Source organism: Pleurodeles waltl, chromosome 3_1 (genome assembly GCF_031143425.1).
Source record: "Pleurodeles waltl isolate 20211129_DDA chromosome 3_1, aPleWal1.hap1.20221129, whole genome shotgun sequence".
NCBI classification, from domain to species: Eukaryota; Metazoa; Chordata; class Amphibia; order Caudata; family Salamandridae; genus Pleurodeles; species Pleurodeles waltl.
Genome location: NC_090440.1, coordinates 11,654,513 through 11,675,267, shown reverse-complemented (window position 1 = coordinate 11,675,267; position 20,755 = coordinate 11,654,513). Strand labels below are relative to the sequence as shown.

General features: G+C 46.4%; 1 protein-coding gene across 2 annotated transcripts in view; it reads right to left on the bottom strand.

Annotated features, from left to right (window-relative positions):
- The window catches only part of ARFGAP2 (ARF GTPase activating protein 2), a 96,783-nt gene that overhangs the window by 54,384 nt on the left and 21,644 nt on the right, over positions 1-20,755 (bottom strand). For both annotated transcript variants that reach the window (XM_069221675.1, XM_069221674.1), the window contains exon 7: positions 12,289-12,345. In XM_069221675.1, the coding sequence (XP_069077776.1) occupies positions 12,289-12,345 (57 nt within the window). The remainder of the gene's footprint in view (positions 1-12,288; positions 12,346-20,755) is intronic.

Here is a 20,755-nt window from a genome sequence, read left to right as displayed (position 1 = left end):
AGTAGGTTAGCAGACTCAAAGGCATTCCAGCCCTTGAACTATTGCTTACTGCTTCCTGCAGCCCCAGTACAGAGATCTGCGGAAAAGTGGCAAATTAAGGAAATTGCTATAACAACATCCAATTGGAGCAGTGAGCCAAAGATCAACCAACCTCCCACTTGTCCCAAAGTTCGTTGTCGTGCTCCCAGCCAAAACACCCACTACTCCAAAGGTGCGACAAATCGGCCCAAAGTCTATATATTGTGAAGGAAGGGGCACCAACGAAATCCAAGAAGACGTAGAGTCATCCAAATATGTTTGGTGAACAATAAGCGTTGGCTGTTTCTTTTTGATATCTGGAAGCAAATAAAGGCTGCATTTGAACAACGTATTTGGATGAATCTACATCTTCTTGGATTTTGTTGGTGCCCCTTCCTTCATAAGGAAAGGAAATTGCTATAGCAGGGATTGAAATTGCAAGTATCAAAGCCCTACAATAGTAGTCCTGGCATAATCAGAGCTCTTATATAATGAGATTACTGCCATTATGTTTTGCCGCCTCTATATGGCACCAAAGAGACAAGTCGTTTTTTTTTTTTTACAGGACAAGTAGATTTAAGAAGCAATGAGTCCCATGGACAAGTAGATATTTAAATAAATTCTACACCCCTGTTGTGAGTAAATTATTTGTGTAGTTTACTCTTATACTTTTGAGTAACTTTTCTACTTTCGGTTCACAAGATCAGGGAGTAGATTTACTCAAAAGTGTACAGTCTCCCATTTAGTATTGCCTATGTCACTTTTTCCAGTCCCTCACCCTGGTCACACCCACATTTAATACTAAGTAGTAAATGTGTGTGAGTGTGAGAGGATCTTCCGACAGAAAAAGACAGAACAGAAGGAGATTTACACTTGTAGGTTTGTGGATAGCATTTTGCAGCACTAATGTGGTACTACTAAACACATCTATATAAAAAAAAACAGTTTGTGAACAAACCCCTAAGATAGGCGACTCACACTGAAGGTCAATGCCACTGGATAGGAGCAGAGGGTAGCAGGAGGAACGGTGATTAACTGTAGTGCAGGAAGACACGAGAAGCAAGAGTGAACAGGTGTGCAGGGGGGTAGGAAGGATGATGCTGAACAGGTTCTCAAGGCGGCGAGAGGAATGGTACAGGATAGGAGTGACAGTATAGACATGACCTGAGTGACAGCCCAAGGCAGGATGAAAGAGCGAGACTGTGCTAAACAAAAACATGAGGTGGTAAAAGAGGCTGAAAAGGAGGAGGGATGGTGCTCAAAAGGCACCAAAGGCAGGGATAAAAAAGCAAAGAAGCCGTTTTAAGAAAACAAAACAGCATTTTTCCGCCAAGACTGTTTGGTAAAAAAATGACTTGCGCGATTTTTCAAATTTCCAACGACTTTGACCAGCCCGAAGCTTGCCTACCTGACCCTGACACCTCTCAGGTACTTTGTGCCAATCTGTCGGACTTCTTTGAACAAAAGATTAAAGCCATATAAGCTGGCTTTAATTTTAGGAGCCAATCAATGGAGAAGTTAGAGAATGACCCAGAGAGGATATTTCGTAATGCCTCTCTCACCGAGTTCAACCCCATCACGCTGGAACAATCTGAACATGCTAACTTGCTTTGTAAATCAGGCTCTCCCACAGATCCCGGTCCTCAGTCCACTGTCGAGAAAGCTACTGAGGTCATCAACCCAATTTTGGAATCAATTTTAAATCAGTCATTAATGTTGGACTCTGTGCCTGACGGGTGGAAGTTACCCCTAGTAAAACCTTTGTTGAAGAAAGTCAATGTAGATTCCAGGACCGACTCATTTTACACTAATTTCCTTGCTGCCTGCGCAAGACAAAATACTAGAAAAATTAGTTAACTCCCGGAGGACTATTGGAAACATTTAAACTTTTTCACTTTCTTCAATCTGGTTTAAACCATGACATTCCTCTGAATCTACTCTTCAGAAAGTCTGAATCAATAAAGTTCATGCTAGACAAAGGAAGCAATGGTGTATTAATCCTTCTTCATTTGTCGGAGGCATTCAACACGATATTACATGACACTGGATTTCAGGGTTGTGACCGGGCATGGCTTCAAACTTTTTTAAAGAACAGGTAACAGGTGCTGACACTGGACCCCTTCAGATCAAAGGAAAAAGTACTAGAGTACGGGTGTCCCCTAGGTTTGGTCATTGGGCCCTACCCTGTTTAAATAGCTCTTTTCAAATCATTTGGTATCTCCACTATGTCCTATGCTGATGATCCCTGTAGGAAGCTGGCTCTGTATATACTATCTCAAAATGAGAGATATTGTGCACAGAGTTCAGGGGTTCCCCGAGAGGCTTGACAGAGGCAATAATAGATAATACTAATGCTCTATTTGTGGTAGTGTGGTCGAGCAGTTAGGCTTATCAGAGGGTAGTGTTAAGCATTTGTTGTACACACACAGGCAATAAGTGAGAACACACACTCAATGACTTAACTCCAGGCCAATAGGTTTTTATATAGAAAAAATATTATTTTCTTAATTTATTTTAGAACCACAAGATTCAAATTGCAGGTACGTACATTAAATGTAAGGTACTTTGCATAGGTATAGATAGGACTTTGAATTAAAACAGTAATGTACACAGTTTGGCAATATTTTAAAAGTAGACACTGAAAAATTCAACAGTTCCTGGGGGAGGTAAGTACAGGTTAGTTTTTGAGGGAAGTAAAGCACTTACAAGTTCAGTCTTCGGGGCATAGGTAGCCCACCGATGGAGGTTCAAGTCAACACCAAACACCCAGGAACACGGGTCCGGTCAGGTGCAGAGGTCAAAGCAAGGCCCAAAGAACATAGGCACCTATGTAAATTGGGGGGGGTGGGGTCGGGGTCTCCAGTTCCAGTCTGCTAGCAGTTAAGTACCTGCGTCTTCGGGGGGCAGACCAGGGGGGTTTTGTAGAGTACTGCGGGGAGGGGAGGGCCCAAGCAGGCAAACAAATTACACCCTCAGCAGCACAGGGGCGGCCGGGTGCAGTGGACAAACAAGGCGTCAGGTTTGTAATTGAAATCAATGGAGGGATCCGGGGGGTCACTCAGACGTTGCAGGCAGGGCACAGAGGGGCTTCTCGGGCCAGCCACCGACTGGGCAAGGGTGAGGGCCGCTTGCTGGTCACTGCTGCACCAGTGGTTGATTCTTCACGGGCCTGGGGGCTGCGGGTGCAGTGCTTCTTCCAGGCATCAGGTTTCCTTTTACTCTGCAGTCGGGGCCAGGGGGGTCCTTCGGATTCCCTCTGCAGGCGTCGTCGTGGGGGTGCAGAGAGGTTGGCTCAGGGTGGACACGTCATCAGTCGCCTGGTGGTCCTCTGCGGTATTGGTTTCTCTGGACATGGTCCTGGGGCGTCAGGTGCGGAGTGGTGGGGACTCCCGCTTCTGAAGTGAGAGTCCCTTTAAAGATGGTTTCTTCTTGGTTGTTTAGACAGGGCCACTGTCCACAGGAGTTTCTTGGTCCACTGAAGTTGCAGGGCAGTTCTCTGAGTCGGCAGGGGTCGCTGGGCCACAGGATGCATCGCTGGTGCAGGTTCGTTGAATCAGGAGACAGGCCGGTAGGGCTGGGGCCAAAGCAGTTGTTGTCTTCCTTCTTCTCTGCAGGGTTTTCAGGTCAGCAGTCCATCTTCTTTGTAGGTCATCAGGAATCTGATTTCTTGAGTTCAGGGTCGCCCCTAAATACTAAATTTAGGGGGGTGTTTAGGGATGGAGGGCAGTAGCCAATGGCCACTGTCCCAGAGGGTGGCTACACCCTCCTTGTGCCTCCTCCCTTTGGGGAGGGGGGGCACATCCCTATTCCTATTGGGCTAAATCCTGCAAAACAAGATGGAGGATTTTCTAAGGAGGGGTGGTCACATCAGCTTAGAGGTGGACCTGGCTAATGGGGGGACTCCCTTGTTTTTCTCATTATCTCCCTAGACTTGCCACCAAAAGTGGGGGCTGTGTCCAAAGGGTGGGCATCTCCACTAGCTGGAGTGCCCTGGGGCGTTGTAACACCAGGCTTGAGCCTTTGAGGCTCACTGCCAGGTGTTACAGTTCCTGCAGGGGGAGGTGTGAAGCATCTCCACCCAGGACAGGCTTTGTGCCTGTCACAGAGTGCACAAAGGCACTCACCCCATGTGGCCAGAAATTAGTCTGGAAGTGGCAGGCTGGAGGAGACTGGTCAGCCTAGCACTAGCAGTTGTTTGGCATGCAGGGGCATCTTTAAGATGTCCTCTGTGTGCATGTCTCAATAAATTCCACACTGGCATCAGTGTAGATTTATTGTCCTGAGACGTTTAATACCAAACTTCCCAGTATTCAGTGTAGCCATTATGGAACTGTGGAGTTTGTGTTTGACAAACTCCTAGACCATATACTCTTTATGGCTACCCTGCACTTACAATGTCTAAGAATTGGATTAGACACTATAGGGGCATAGTGCTCATGCACTTATGCCCTCATCTGTGGTATAGTGCACCCTGCCTTAGGGCTGTAAGGCCTACTAGAGGGGTGACTTACCTATGCCACAGGCAGTGGGTTGTGGGCATGGCACTCTGAGGGGAGTGCCATATCGACTTAGTCATTTTCTCCCCACCAGCACACACAAGCTGTGAGGCAGTGTGCATGTGCTGAGTGAGCGGGTCCCCATGGTGGCATAATACATGCTGCAGTCCTTAGGGAACTTCCCTGGTCACAGGGCCCTTGGTACCAGGGGTACCTTTTACAAGGGACTTATCTGTGTGCCAGGGCTGTGCCAATTGTGGAGACAAAGGTACAGTTTAGGGAAAGAACACTGGTGCTGGGGCCTGGTTAGCAGGGTCCCAGCACACTTCCAATCAAAGCTGGCATCAACAAAAGGCAAAAAGTTACGGGGTAACCATGCCAACGTGGCATTTTCCTACAATCCCCAACTGATTGTCACTTGATAAGGATTCTTCCGGCTCCAAATCAAACTTTAAAGACTGTCTATCGCAAGTCATCAGATGGATGAACTATAATCACTGAAAGTGTAACACGGAGAAAATGGAAACTCTCTGTTTTGGAAATAAAAATCAGTTCTCTGCCCTTGAGTGGTGGTTGGATGACCTCACATAGAACAGATGTAGCTAGGATTTTGTGATTAAAGGTTGATAAAGATCTATCTTTCCGTTACCAGGTCACTACAATCCTAAGGACTTGTTTTTCTTTGATTATATCCCTGAAAGTTTTGAGTTACTTCCTTTGACAGGAAGGAAGATGAGTCCATGCTCGAATTACTTCAAGGATCAACTATTTTAATAGTCTTTATCCAGGCATTCCTAAATAGCCGATGAAGAAACTTCAGGCTGTTTAAGTGCTGAAGTTATACTTGTGGCTAAACTTCCTTGTTAAAGTTCCACTTCCAAAAGGTTAAGGGAACTCCACTCGCTTCCCATGGAAAAGTGGATTTTGTTCATATCTCTTACCATAAACTACAGGGTATTTAGTCAAGCTGGTACCAAATTAATTTCACATCGTTTTGTTCCAGACTATCCTGACATAGTCTTATGATCTGCCAATATTAAACTCCTGAGGATCCCAAATTTCAGGCTGCAGACCAGGAGAGGCAGATCCCTCTCTGCACTTGGTGCAAAGGGCTGGACTCAGCTTCTGTTCTCACGGAGACAAGTCAAAAAGGATGCTACTTTTAAAAAGCTGACAGTAAGTTGTGACAAATACTTAATTGTAGGGATCATGTGCTGAGATGCCCCTGCGGGGTGACCGTTGTGCTTTATAATGAAAATGTCACTTACCCAGTGTACATCTGTTCGTGGCATCAGTCGCTGAGATTCACATGGTCTGCATAGCTCGCCATCTGGTGTTGGGTCGGAGTGTTACAAGTTGTTTTTCTTCGAAGAAGTGTTTTCGAGTCACTGGACCGAGTGACTCCTCCTTCTGTGCTCATTGCGCATGGGCGTCGACTCCATCTTCGATTGTTTTCCCCGCAGAGGGTGAGGTAGGAGTTGTACTATAGTAATAGTGCCCGCGCAATGAAATGTGTAAGTATGTACCTATTAAAGGTTTAAATAATATATATACAAATGTACAAAATTGAAGGTAACTTCTGAACTGCTACAGGCTTCCGGGGAGGTGGGTGGGCCCATGTGAATCTCAGCGACTGATGCCACGAACAGATGTACACTGGGTAAGTGACATTTTCAGTTCGATGGCATCTGTCGCTGTAGATACACATGGTCTGCATAGACTAGTAAGCAGTTATTTCCCCATAAGCGGTGGTTTAGCCTGTAGGAGTAGAAGTTGTCTGAAATAGAGTTCTTAATACAGCTTGACCTACTGCAGCTTGTTGTGCGGATAGCACATCTATACAGTAGTGTTTGGTGAATGTGTGAGGCGTAGACCATGTGGCTGCCTTACATATTTCATGCATTGGGATGTTTCCTAAAAAGGCCATTGAAGCACCTTTTTTCCTTGTTGAATGTGCCCTGGGAGTAATGGGCAGTTGTCTTTTTGCTTTAAGGTAGCAGATTTGGATGCATTTAACAATCCATCTGGCTATACCTTGTTTTGATATTGGGTTACCTGCATGAGGTTTTTGGAATGCAATAAATAGCTGTTTAGTCTTTCTGATGTTCTTTGTTCTGTCAATGTAGTACATTAATGCTCTTTTGACATCTAATGTATGTAGTGCTCTTTCAGCCACAGAATCTGGCTGTGGGAAAAAAACTGGTAGTTCTACCGTTTGATTTAGATGGAACGGTGAAATAACTTTTGGTAAAAATTTTGGATTAGGTCGTAGGACGACCTTATTTTTATGTATTTGTATAAAAGGTTCCTGTGTTGTGAACGCTTGAATTTCACTTACTCTTCTCAGAGATGTAATGGCGATGAGAAAGGCAACTTTCCAGGTTAGGAAGTGTAATCCGCAAGAGTGCATGGGTTCGAAAGGTGGGCCCATGAGTCTTGTTAGGACCACGTTTAGGTTCCATGAAGGAACAGGTGGTGTTCTTGGTGGTATAATTCTTTTAAGACCTTCTATGAATGCTTTGATGACTGGTATCCTATACAAGGAAGTTGAATAGGTAGTCTGCAGGTATGCAGATATTGCTGCAAGGTGTATTTTAATAGAAGAGAAGGCTAGCTTTGCTTTTTGTAAATGAAGCAAGTAATTTACTATATGTTTTGGAGTTGCGTTTAGTGGTTGTATCTGATTATGATGGCAGTAACAAACAAATCTTTTCCACTTACTTGCGTAGCAGTGTCTAGTGGATGGCCTTCTGGCCTGCTTTATGACCTCCATACACTCTTGGCTAAGTTGTAAGTGTCCGAATTCTAGGATTTCAGGAGCCAGATTGCTAGATTCAGCGATGCTGGATCTGGGTGTCTGATCTGTTGGTTGTGTTGCGTTAACAGATCTGGTTTGTTCGGCAGTTTGATGTGGGGTACTACAGAAAGATCTAGCAGTGTTGTGTACCAGGGTTGTCTTGCCCACGTTGGTGCTATTAAAATGAGTTTGAGTTTGTTTTGACTCAATTTGTTTACTAGATAAGGGAGGAGAGGGAGAGGAGGAAAAGCGTAAGCAAATATTCCTGACCAGTTCATCCATAGGGCATTGCCTTGGGATTGCTTGTGTGGGTATCTGGACGCGAAGTTTTGGCATTTTGCGTTCTCTTTTGTTGCAAATAAGTCCATTTGAGGTGTTCCCCAGAGTGTGAAGTAGGTGTTCAGAATTTGTGGGTGGATTTCCCATTCGTGGACTTGCTGGTGATCTCGAGAGAGATTGTCTGCCAGTTGATTCTGGATCCCTGGAATAAACTGTGCTATGAGGCGAATTTGATGGTGGATTGCCCACTTCCATATGTTTTGAGCTAATAAGCTTAACTGCGTTGAATGTGTTCCTCCTTGTTTGTTTAGATAATACATCGTTGTCATGTTGTCTGTTTTGACAAGGATGTATTTGTGGGTTATGATTGGTTGGAAAGCTTTTAGTGCTTGAAAAACTGCTAATAATTCTAGATGATTTATATGCAGTTTTGTTTGATGTATGTTCCATTGTCCTCTTATGTTGTGTTGATTGAGATGTGCTCCCCACCCTGTCATGGAAGCATCTGTTGTTATTACGTACTGTGGCACTGGGTCTTGGAAAGGCCGCCCTTTGTTTAAATTTATACTGTTCCACCATAGAAGCGAGAGGTAAGTTTGGCGGTCTATTAACACCAGATCTAGAAGGTGACCCTGTGCTTGAGACCACTGTGAGGCTAGGCACTGTTGTAAGGGCCTCATGTGCAGTCTTGCGTTTGGGACAATGGCTATGCATGAGGACATCATGCCTAGGAGCTGTAGTATTGTTCTTGCTTGTATTGTTTGATTTGGAGACATGTGTTGAATGACTCTGTTGAAATTGTGAATTCTTTGTGGAGTTGGCGTTGCTACTCCTTTTGTGGTGTCTATTATGGCTCCTAGATATTGCTGTACTTTGCTTGGCTGAATGTTTGATTTTGCAAAGTTGACGGTGAACCCTAGTTTGTAGAGGGTTTGTATGACTTGATTTGTGTGGTTTGAGCATTGTGTGAGCGAACTGGTTTTGATTAGCCAGTCGTCTAGATACGGGAACACATGTATTTGCTGCCTTCTGATGTGTGCAGCGACTACTGCTAGGCATTTTGTGAATACCCTTGGAGCGGTTGTTAAACCGAAAGGCAATACTTTGAATTGGTAATGTATTCCTTTGAATACAAACCTTAGATATTTCCTGTGTGATTGGTGTATTGGTATATGGAAATATGCGTCTTTGAGGTCTAGGGTTGTCATGTAGTTGTGTTTTTTGAGCAATGGTAACACTTCTTGTAGCGTGACCATGTGAAAGTGGTCTGATTTGATGAATGTGTTTACTACTCTGAGGTCTAGGATTGGTCTCAGTGTTTTGTCCTTTTTTGGTATCAAGAAGTACAGAGAATAAACTCCTGTGTTTATTTGTGTGCTTGGTACTAATTCTATTGCATTTTTTTGCAGTAGTGCTTGGACTTCTATCTCTAGAAGCTGTGAATGGTGTTTTGATAAATTCTGTGCTCTCGGTGGTATGTCTGGAGGGAATTGCAGGAATTCTATGCAATAACCATGTTGGATAATTGCTAGGACCCATGTGTCTGTAGTTATTTTGTCCCATGCTTCGTAATATTGATGTATCCTCCCCCCCACTGGTGTTGTGTGGGGGGGGTGAGTGACGTGTGAGTCACTGCTTGTTGGTAGTGGTTTTGGGGCTTTGAAATCTTCCTCTATTCCTAGGGAATTGCCCTCCTCTATACTGGCCCCAAAAGCCTCCCCTGTACTGTCCCTGGTAGGTGGACGGTGCGGACTGTGAGGTACTGGCTTGTGTGGCCTGACCCCGAAACCCTCCTCTAAAAGGTGTTTTGCGGAAGGTGGTATAAGATCCTCTGCTCTGCGGGGAGTAGAGTGCGCCCATGGCCTTGGCAGTGTCAGTGTCCTTTTTGAGCTTTTCTATGGCTGTGTCGACCTCCGGACCGAACAGAAGTTTTTCGTTTACTGGCATGTTAAGCACTGCCTGCTGAATTTCTGGCTTGAATCCAGACGTTCTGAGCCATGCGTGCCTACGGATGGTAACCGACGTATTAATGGTCCTTGCTGCTGTGTCTGCTGCATCCATAGAGGAGCGTATTTGATTGTTGGAAATGTTTTGACCCTCTTCAACAACCTGTTTTGCTCTTTTTTGTAGATCTTTTGGGAGATGTTCAATGAGATGCTGCATCTCATCCCAGTGGGCTCTGTCGTATCGCGCTAGCAGCGCTTGTGAGTTTGCGATGCGCCACTGGTTTGCTGCCTGGACAGCGACCCTCTTCCCGGCTGCATCGAACTTTCTGCTTTCTTTATCTGGGGGAGGTGCATCCCCAGAAGTGTGTGAATTTGCCCGTTTTCTGGCAGCCCCTACCACCACAGAATCTGGTGGCAGCTGAGAGGTGATGAATACAGGGTCCGTAGGAGGCGCCTTATACTTTTTGTCCACTCTAGGCGTTACTGCCCTACTTTTAACTGGCTCCTTGAAGATCTCCTTTGCATGGCGTAGCATGCCTGGGAGCATAGGCAGGCTTTGGTAGGAGCTGTGGGTGGAGGAGAGGGTGTTAAATAAAAAGTCATCCTCTACTTGTTCAGAGTGTAGTTCCACATTATGGAACTGAGCTGCTCTAGCCACCACTTGTGAATAGGCTGTGCTGTCCTCAGGTGGTGATGGCCTAGTTGGGTATGTGTCTGGGCTGTTATCAGACACTGGTGCATCGTACAAGTCCCACGCGTGTTGGTCTTGGTCGTCGTGGCTCATGGCGGTGTGAGCTGGCGAATGTGACGGGGTGTAAGTTGGCGAAGCCGGAGTTACAGGTGGAGGCGAGGGAGGAGGTGTTACCGTCTTTGCTGTTTGTTGCTGAGGAGCCTCTCGTGCTACAAACTGAAGTGTTCTCTTTCTTTTGACAGGTGGAAGGGTACTGATCTTCCCTGTCCCCTGCTGAATAAAGATACGTTTTTGCGTGTGATCCACTTCAGTGGATTGCAGTTCCTGTTCGAATCTGTGTCTTTTCATTTGTGAAGACATAGAAAGTTCTTCAGTATAGGAGCCTGAAACTGGGTCTGTTGGTGCTTTTTTCGGCTCCGAAAACCCTGTTGTTTGTTTTTTCGGCTCAGAGGTAACCTTCCTCTTCTTTTGTGCCGAAAAATCTTGGCCTCTATGGTCTTCGGCGCCACTGTCTCGGCGTCGATCCGTGTCGACACCGAACTCTCGGTGTCGATGCTTCTCTTTAGCACTCTCTCGGTCCCGAGTTGGCTGCGTGCCGGTGTCTCGACCGGAGTCGGACGATCTCGACACTGAATGGGCCTTTTTCGGTGCCGATTGTTGGTCACCGTGAATTTGGGTTGAGCCATGGCCGGTTGGCAGTGGCGTCCCCTGGGCCTTTTTGCCTTTTTTAATTTCTGATCTCGACGTCTTACTCACAGTTTTTGTATTGTCGAGTTCGTCGGAGTCTGAATCCTGGATGGAAAAGGATTCCTCCTGTTCCTCTTCTGTCTCGAACTGTCGGTGCTCCTTTGGCGTGGACGCCATCTGCAGTCTTCTCGCTCGACGGTCGCGCAGAGTTTTTCGGGACCGGAACGCCCGACAGGCCTCACAGGATTCTTCGCTGTGCTCGGGTGACAGGCACAGGTTACAGACCGAGTGTTGGTCCGTATAGGGATATTTGTTGTGGCATTCAGGGCAGAATCGAAACGGGGTCCGTTCCATCGGCGTTGTTCTCCACGCGGTCGGGCCGACTAGGCCCTGACGGTGTGCCGAAATCTACCCCGAAGGGCACCGAAGCGCTTCGATGTTCAATGCGTTGTCGTATGTGTTTATCTCGAACCGGATCGCAACGATACCGTCGAAAATCTTCCGTTTTCAGCTATCTTTCTGTTCCGAAACTCGGAGCGACAGGAACACGTCCGAACCCGATGGCGGAAAGAAAACAATCGAAGATGGAGTCGACGCCCATGCGCAATGAGCACAGAAGGAGGAGTCACTCGGTCCAGTGACTCGAAAACACTTCTTCGAAGAAAAACAACTTGTAACACTCCGACCCAACACCAGATGGCGAGCTATGCAGACCATGTGTATCTACAGCGACAGATGCCATCGAACATGGCATTTCATTTCATGTCAAGTGTAGATAGCAATGACAGATACGCAAGGTGCGGAGCAGGGGAGAGAGAGCACTGAACTTGCGTTGAACCAGAGTTCAGGATGCTTAGCATCAGAGGGATGTCTTGAAAGGCAGTCCAGAACAGCACAATGCTAAAAGGGGTGCATGGCAAGGGTAGCAGGTTGCTGAATGATAGCGGATGGAAAGGCTGATGCTGAACTTGAACACAGGATGAAAGTGGGGGCAGCAAAGAGCTGGCGAGGCCTTCAGGACAGAGCAATAGACGTGCTTGCTAGTAGAAGAGAGAGATGAATGAGACTCCTGAACAGCAGAAGGTGGGACGGTGGAAAAAACCTGAGGTTAGAGATGTGGAATAGATCACAGCAAGCTCGCACGATGATGCTAGTAGGCAGGGCATAGTGAAGATAGGAAATGACTGGGAGGGGAACCAAGTATGTGGGACAGAAGCACATGGACAGAGCAGGGCCGCTGGCCCACTCGGCGTGGCGGGGGAGGGGGAGAGTATTAGGGTGTGTAGGGTATCACATAGCTCAGGGTTTTGAACAGGTGCAAATGCAAGTAAGAGTAGAGATACATGACAATGGAGGCGGCGAGTTCGACCTTACCAAGAGCAGCTTTCGGAGAGGTACTCAAACCATCAACGCTGGGTCCTCGCTCAGGTTCTGTGAACACAAAATATTTGGTTAATTTCTTTATCGCAAGCCATCACTGCAGCAAATCTAAGAGGGAGGGCAAGAGATACTGGACTATCCTGCGAAGGGAGCACTTTACCAGAGTTCACTGTTCTACAGAGGGAGCCCTGGAAGAAAACACGGCTTTCCTGTAACCACTGGTTTGCACCACATCTCTGCTGTAGACTCACCTGATGTCCATTCTTCTGTGAGCTAGTTCTGGGTCCAAAAGATGTGAAGTCTTTCCCCGGGAATGCAGCCTGACTACGATGGCTCAAGGCTGGTCACCCTGAAGCCCACTATGAGCTCAGGAGCAGCCTTAATGCGATCACATTACGTGGCTCGCTCCTTAGTAATGCGTGTATACAATAGCGTCATCAGAAATAAACTGTTAATCAATGGTTAAAGGAAGGGAAATGCTCCTTGAGCATCTGTTTGTAGTATGTAGTGCTGTAGAGTGACATGCATATCAAATGCGGTTTGGCTCCTCTCAATCGTCTCTGAATGCTATTTCAATTTAGAATCGTTATTCAAATATATGGACTTCTTTGTGAAGACAGAATCATACACCAAGGACACCATTGGTTTAATTAATTAGATTGAAGGGATGCATTAAACAGAGGAACAAATCATAGTTACATTAGATGTGGTCCGTGTGTTTACCAATATTCCCCAGGAAAAAGGCGTTGCAATCTCAGAACTCTAGCTTGAGGAAAGGGAAAGACCCCAATGAGGAATGTCTTCCTATTTAATTGAAATTTCTACTTACAAATAAAAGCAACTACAATGAGGTGTGCCTCTGCTCCGTAAATGGGTACCCTCTATGCGACCGAATGATGAAAAATACATCTATCTTAAACCATTGGGAGAGCTGATATCTACATAGTACAGATACACAATGACTATCAGCAATTCAGATAAACTACTCCATTTGTTAGAATGACTGAGCGATAGGTCATCTGATATCAAGTATAACATGCGGCAAACCAGATTCAAGAATAGAAGATGTTTTATATAATTTTAGACACCAAAACTAAAGATCCACCAGAGGGTTCTGGAGATACAGCATTGACAAGGTACAGTAAATATGCATGTTTTCACTTAACTGCAAACAAGCATTAGCAAATTTAAATTTGACACTTAAAACTCTTTTTGAAAAAAACTTGGGTAAGCATCACTGCAGTTACTTTGAGTGAAAAGCTCCACCAGGTACCCAGCCAGGGGGACCAGCAAGCTCCTTAGAAACAGTTACCTCAAGCAGCAGTCTCCAGTTATTTCCAGGAATTGCTGCCCCTTGCCACAGACTACTATGTAAGTGGTCCTGATGGAAGGGATACAGGATGCTGAAGATGCTCAAAGATGCTGTGGGTCATGCAGTTGATGGGAGTTTTACTCCAACTGCACCTTGGTTCACAGGCTTGGTGAGGCGGTCCTGGTCACGTGTCGATGCTCCACTAACTCCTCTCGAGCTTGCAGAATTCCAGCCACCAATAGGCTACTGTTTGTCCCATATCGCGGTCACAGTGAAATCCTTCCTAGGGTGATAACTTGTTTTCTGGGTTGCTTAGGCTGCACTCTGACCACTCCCCCGGATTCAGGGGCAATCTTGAGTGTCGGGCCCTAATCCCTGGTGCTACACGGTGGTGAGGAGTGGTGATAAGACATCTAGACTCCCAACCTGCCCTAACAGGCGCCTTCAGCTGTTATGGCCCTGTGCTGCAAACAGGTCAGCCAACTGACCCTTGGAGTCAGTTTCGGCTGGGTGCCAGAGTAGACTTCTCCGTGAGCAGGACTCAGCAGAAACAGTCTCTCCTCCTTTGCTAGCCACCAGGTTTAGCAGGTGCAGTCCACATCGGTACAGCTCCTTCGCCAGGTCCTATGTGCATCAGGGCAGTCCTTCTCTGGTCCTCTTCTCCAGTCTGTCGAGATCGGACTTCTGGGTGACAGTGGTGCCCTTTTTATGCCCAGAAAATGCCCTCAGGGTAGGTCGAGATTAGCAGCCAATGGGCTACTAAGTGCTCTAGCTCTACTGATGGCCACATACTGTGAAGTGTGGCATCTGTCAATCCCAGAATTCCCCATTCTGCCCACCTTCAAGATGGCAGAACCCCTCTCTCGGCATGGAGAGCACCCTAGCGCAACCCAGAGGTGTGCTACCATGGGGGCTACACACCTCTGAAAAATCAGTTCGGCAATTGGTTTCCCCTCTCCTTACCTATTGAGTTCTACCCGGTCTACCTAAACAATAGAGCAGCCACTCTTCCACATGTACACCATTTGCGGTTTCTCCTTTGAAGCACGCCTTTTGGGCCAACACCTGTGTGGCTTTCAACTGGTGGCGGTAACACCTCACCACCATGAAGGCTTCTATTGTGTCCTTTCCTGGGAGCCATTTGCACATCTCCCTAGGAGGGCAAAATGACACCTCAGCGACCCTGTGTGCAACTGTGGACGGGCGCAGTGAATTCTGGGCAATTTAGTGGCAACTTTGAAACAATAATTTCGACTTGGGCATCAAGTTAAGCCTAATGCAATGAATTGTTTGATATCTTCCACTATCAGCTTTAGAAGTCTGAGTCCGAAGTTAGCAGAGGTGCCGGCTTGTAACTCTGCAGTCGCCAATGCAGCTACTTGCCTCTTCCATGCATGTTTTTACTCTTGGAATATGTGAAGTGAATGTGCATGCAAGGGTAAGTCTACCACTTCCTAGTATGACTCCTCGCCTTAGGGGTGAGTTACATATACAAAAAGGGAAGGCTGGTTTCTGCCATTGCTCTAAACTGCAAAGTCAAGTTAGAAGTTTAGAACTGCTCTTCCGGTCTGCAGTGGCAGACTGGGAGCCATGTTTTACCTTTGTCAAACCCAGGGTGACAACGAGTGCTGCAATCCATGGGGTGACCATCTAACCTTCAGGCCCTGGGTGCCATGTAGTAGTGTCTTACAGGTAAGTAAGCTTATGCCAATCGGTTATAAGCCAATCAAACATATTCATTTTAAGATCAGGTAGGCAGGCCGTCATTGGGCTCAGAGTCGAGAAACCAGCAGCATTAGTCGAAAAATGTGGGGGTGACCATACAAAAGGAGGCATTTCCTTACAAATACAATCTTTCAGGTACTTTACAAGAACCACCTTTCCATATTAACATGCCATTGCATCCAACAAGCACAAGTATCTAACTACCTAATCCAGCGTCCCATTGCATTGTTGTGTTTAGATGCATCTAAGCACTGTGCCTACACCACAAGCCAAGACTGAACTACGGATCCCAGTGACCCTCTGATCTGCAAACCGACACAGCTAGTAGTCCCACACCCTGCTTGCATCAGGGTGGTGTGAATTAAACAACTGAAGTTGCCTTCTTCTACTCAGTGATGTATATATCATTCACAAAAGACATGAAGTGGCACACAAAATTATTTTTCAGGGGAAAAAAAGCATTTTTTTAAAACTTCTCCACGTGCCTGTTTTCTATTACTAAACTGATGTTTAAGTCAATTTGACGATTGTTCTCGATCACAAATAATGTACTTAGCACAACATACTGTACAAAAAAAATGAAAGTGCATGAAGATGACATTTCCATTCAATTAATTTGTTTTTTTTCCACTCACTGGCAGCACAGCTGAAGGGTTTCTTTGAGTTATCTGTTTGAATTTGGGGCACACGACTGTATGAACGTTCATCTATGTGAATGTGTCAATAGGTTATAATTTGAACATATCTACTAACAGGATGCTCCCTGATGCAATGACTGTTATCCCCCCCCCCCAAACTGCCTGATCTATACCTGGAGACTGTAGCCAATGGACTGTTCCGTAAAGAGGATCATAGTCGTCATCCACAAACCAGGGACTCCCTGAGCGCTGCTTGACCTACAGATCCATCTCCCTAATTAATGCAGAACTTAAAATCTTAGCCAAGACCCTTTAAGGCTTATCCAGGTACCTCCAGACCTGGTCCATCCGATCAATGTGTCTCTTTGCCAGGACATAGCATACTCCATCGTATTAAACGTCTCCACCTGCAATTGGCTCGGCGGAGGGAGATTCGAGACCCCTGGGCCCTACGCGGCGATTTAAAAAAAGCATTAGATTAAATCGACTTTCCTGGAAGAAGTTCTGCACAGCATAGCTGTCAATGGTACATTAGACGCCTGTACTTCTCACCAGAAGCACAAGAGCACATTAAGGGGACACTCGGGTCCCTTCTAAATCCCCAGAGGTACCAGGCAGGGCTGTCCCCTTTCGCCGCTCCTCTTCACTCTGGCTATTAAGCCCTTAGCTAGGCTTATCCAGCGCTGCTCCTTCACCGATGCAAAACTTTACACGTGGTTTGAGGGCGTCAGTGATGATAACCTACTGGAAACGCATGGAGGCGATACTAACTGAAGCCCGAGAGAGCTGTTGAGCTTTCCCCCAGCGCAGCATTACTGGGAATCCTAGATGACCTGAGGGGTGTCAGAGGCATAGTCATACTCTTATCCGAGAGAGAGAGAGAGAACACGCCACTGAAATGCCAAGGCACCCCCCAACATCTTGTAAAATGGATGGCTGCTATGGACTGGTGTGCCAAGCCTGAAGAATCCAGGTACAGAAAGAGGGTGTGCCCCGGTAAACACAACAAAATATGGGGGCGAGGGAGGGCTCTTGGTTGGAAGGACCTAGGCTGTGGCATTTTGGTGATGTAATGGGTGTATTAAACAGTAGTGGCATTAGAGTAAGTTATCAAAATGAATAAAATTTGGCAGGAAAATTTGTTTTTAAAATAAAGACTTGCTCATAATCCCACATTGTTGTGTTGGCACTTAGCAGGACCGGAGAGTTGCGTGGAGGTACTATTCTACTCATATGTACCTGGGCCAGAAGAGAGCTGGCTAAATTCAATTATAAAGAACAGCAAGAATGACTCCCCGAGAGAGTCAAAGGTGCTCGAATCCTGCTCTAGTTACAGGGCAATCGCTTCCAATACCAAGACATACTAGAGCCTATGCAGCCAGTCTAGGGCTGATGTTATCTGTTTTCCCCACCAAACCAGGAATGCAGGAAAATTGAGTCAGTCAGGGAAACAGTCAATAATTGGAGTTTTGTATGGAATATTTAATTGATTGCATCCAAAACTTCCTTTCAATAGATTTGAAGCTTTGGTCATGTTTAATATCTGCTACTGAGAGGATCCTCTGGTGTAAAGGTTGCCATAGTAACACTTCAAGAGGTTTGCGATTTCACAGTTTTCCATATTTCCTCCAGCTTCCCCTTCCACTATCAACTCTACATCTAGCGTTTCCTGCTCTGAACTTACTCAATAGGATAGGCATGGTGGACATTCACCTTTACTACCGGGCCTCTCCACTGCAAATAATTAATGATTGGCATAAGCGAGGTTGGGTGCGGCGGTCCAGGTGCGGCGTGCTCTGGAAGGGATGCTGGCTAGACAATAGCAGTATGCCTGCTTTATTACCTCTGCTGTAGAATTTCTGTTTACTCCTCCGCAGAGAATATTCTGTCTTATCGTTGTCCAGAGTCTCCGCGTGTTTCCTTTTAGATCTCACAGCTGTGAGTTGATGCCATATATTCTGGTCACTTGCTCCTGATCCCCTCTAGCTTTCTCAGCTGCACCTCCAATGTTTCCCTCGTCAACCTGTCTTCGTTTATTCTGGCTGAAGATGCAGTAAGATGACTGCCTACCACCTTAATACTGTCCCAAAATATGCTTATGTCTAATGCCCCCTTACCATAGGCAGGTTATGACTACAATAAGGACTTCGTTATTTCGGCTTCTTAGAGCATGCCTCGAGCTTCCAGTGTCCCCTAGGTTGTGGGTGTGTCTGGATGTGTATCATTATAGGTGCATGATCTCAGAGGATAAGGTTGCAGATTTCCAAGGCAGTCTACTCGGAAGCTTCCAAGGAGTAATCTCTTAGGGAAAGTTAAAGTCTATCGCATAAGAATGTTCCTCCCAACAAATATACTTTAGGTCCATCTGGGTCAGTCAGTGTAGTCTCTACTGTACATGTGCCTGACCCGTACAGCTTCAGTTGAGATCGGTCCCTTGGAGGGGTCCAGGAACGCACTCAGGTTGCCATCTACGATTGTATCTGTTTCCTTCTTCTACAATGGTTGAGATAAAGACTTTAATGGAAAGATTTTGACCACAGTAAGGGGTGTGCATTTTTAGGGGGGTCAACGAGGGCAAGGTAACTGTGGGGGAACTGGAGCATGTGCCTTGTTGTGTCTGTCCTAACATCAGATATCTCAGTTACAGCATTTTCAAATGAAGATTCTCTCTACTTAGTGGGGGTACTAGAGAAGAATAGATGTGGAAACCAACCAGATCAGAGTTTGGAGCTGTCTCAGGGTGAGGGAGTCTCTTGGAGGAGAGACATCTCCTTCCGATTCTTTAAGTTGCTGGAGTATTGGCAATTGTTCGAGTTTGGCATTTCAATATTCTCATGGGTTGGATACTGTTCGCTATTTGTGGAGAATGACCCTCTTCGGAAACATTCTCCACCTATCAGCTGTCTGACTGACCAATCTGCCCTTTCCAAGGTAGACGTCTGGAACTCCCTGGCATGAGAACTGTGTCCACTAAACCCATCTCCTGATTGATTAATGATTAAACGAATAACTCTGGGTGATTTGGGTGCATTTCAAGGTATTTTCCATTCTTGTTGCTCTCCTTTGTAACACTCATTCAACTGCCCACCCTCCATAAGATGGTGTTCTCACTTTGCGGACTACTGGTTGGGGCAATGCGCCATCTGCTCACAATGGGCTCTGCTAAGGTCTAGAGAATATTAGATGCATTGGCAGATGCTCTGACGACAGCATGCAAGTACTTCCAAGTTTGGATAGGAGTTCTTTTCTCTCCATGTGTTCTGGGTTGAGTCAGGCCTTGAGGCTTTTTCCCCATCACTCTCTCTGTAGTCTGGTGGGGATGGGCTTGCCAGTGAAAAATCAGTCCTAATGGGCGACCCAGCAGGACATAACGTATTTACAAAGAATTGTTTGAAATCCTGTTGCATCGGAAGGGTAACCATTGAAAGATCTGGATATATTTGGATTTTAATGCAGTCATCGTTTATTTCACTCATTTATCTTGCTGCCGACCAATATATTTTCTTTTATTTGATATTGGTGGATGGAACGATATGACAATGAAAGTTGCTCCTTTCGAGTTGTTGCTGCTACACTGTGTTCCAGTCAGTTCATCTATGCCGAGGAGGGTTTTGAAGATTTTACAGACGTATTCTTCCATGTTGACTCCCTCTAAGCCCTTCGGTGGCGGTGGCGGCGGCGGTGGTGGTATTATTTTGTGGAGGAGGAAAGGGTTGGACACAGGCTCACAACTAAAAACACTCAGTAGCAGCAATTAACTATATAAATGATTGTCCAGTCAAATACTAGCTTTTATGAGAAAAGGAGTATTTATATACCAAAACAAAGTAAAATACAGCATTCTCAAACAATACATGCAGTCCCATTGGGTCAGGGCTCTAGTGTTTTACAGGTAGGTTACTGAGCCCCATTCCCCGTATCGCCAGCGATAGTGGGTATCCCCCATTCACTAGAGGAGACTCCTGAGACTCAGACATAGTAGTCAGAGTCTCAGGAGCCCCACTTTGATTCTTTAGTAAAGTCAAAAGTGTTCCAGAGCCGAAGCGCTACATCACAGGCAACTTTTCCCAGAGCCATCTGGCACATAAAGGAGCAGGACCTACACAGTCGGAGGCTCCAAGTATGCCCCCCTCCATGGGCGCCGAAAATGCAGTGGCTGTCTCTAGCGCTGTAAGGGAAGCTGTCAAGTCTCCAGGAGTTCCACGTAGTCCTGTGGAGGCAGCGGTCAGGTGGTCACCATCCTCCTTCAGCACGCGGGTTGTGGCCCAACCAGCACAGCAGTAAGATTCAGTGTCCCAATTGGCATATGGGGGTCGCCAACTTCACTCTGCACACTGGCTACGGCCCGATCAAGAGCAATAATCTTCACAGTGGCCCCACTTGGCATATGGGGGTTGCCGACTTCACTCTGCACACTGGCTACGGCCCGATCAACACAGAAATAATCTTCACAGTGGCCCCACTTGGCACACCGGTCCACAGACTTCAGTTAGCACATGGGCTGCGGCTCGATCAGTGCAAAAGCTGTACTCTTCACACCTCGCTTCAGAGAACGAATCTCCATGGTTCCCCCGCTGGACCTCGCTCCCTACAGCGCACTCATCTCCCTCACAGGGCACAATGGTCTGGGAAAGACAACATGCACAGATGCTCCAGGGTGAAGTGATCCTTGATTTACTGCGCGACTCCTCCCCTCCCACATCAACCCAGCCACACTAAGCTGGGGAGACTAGCAAACCTCGGCCCCAGGTCCTGGTTACACGCAGAAGTCTTGCAGAGCTTCTAG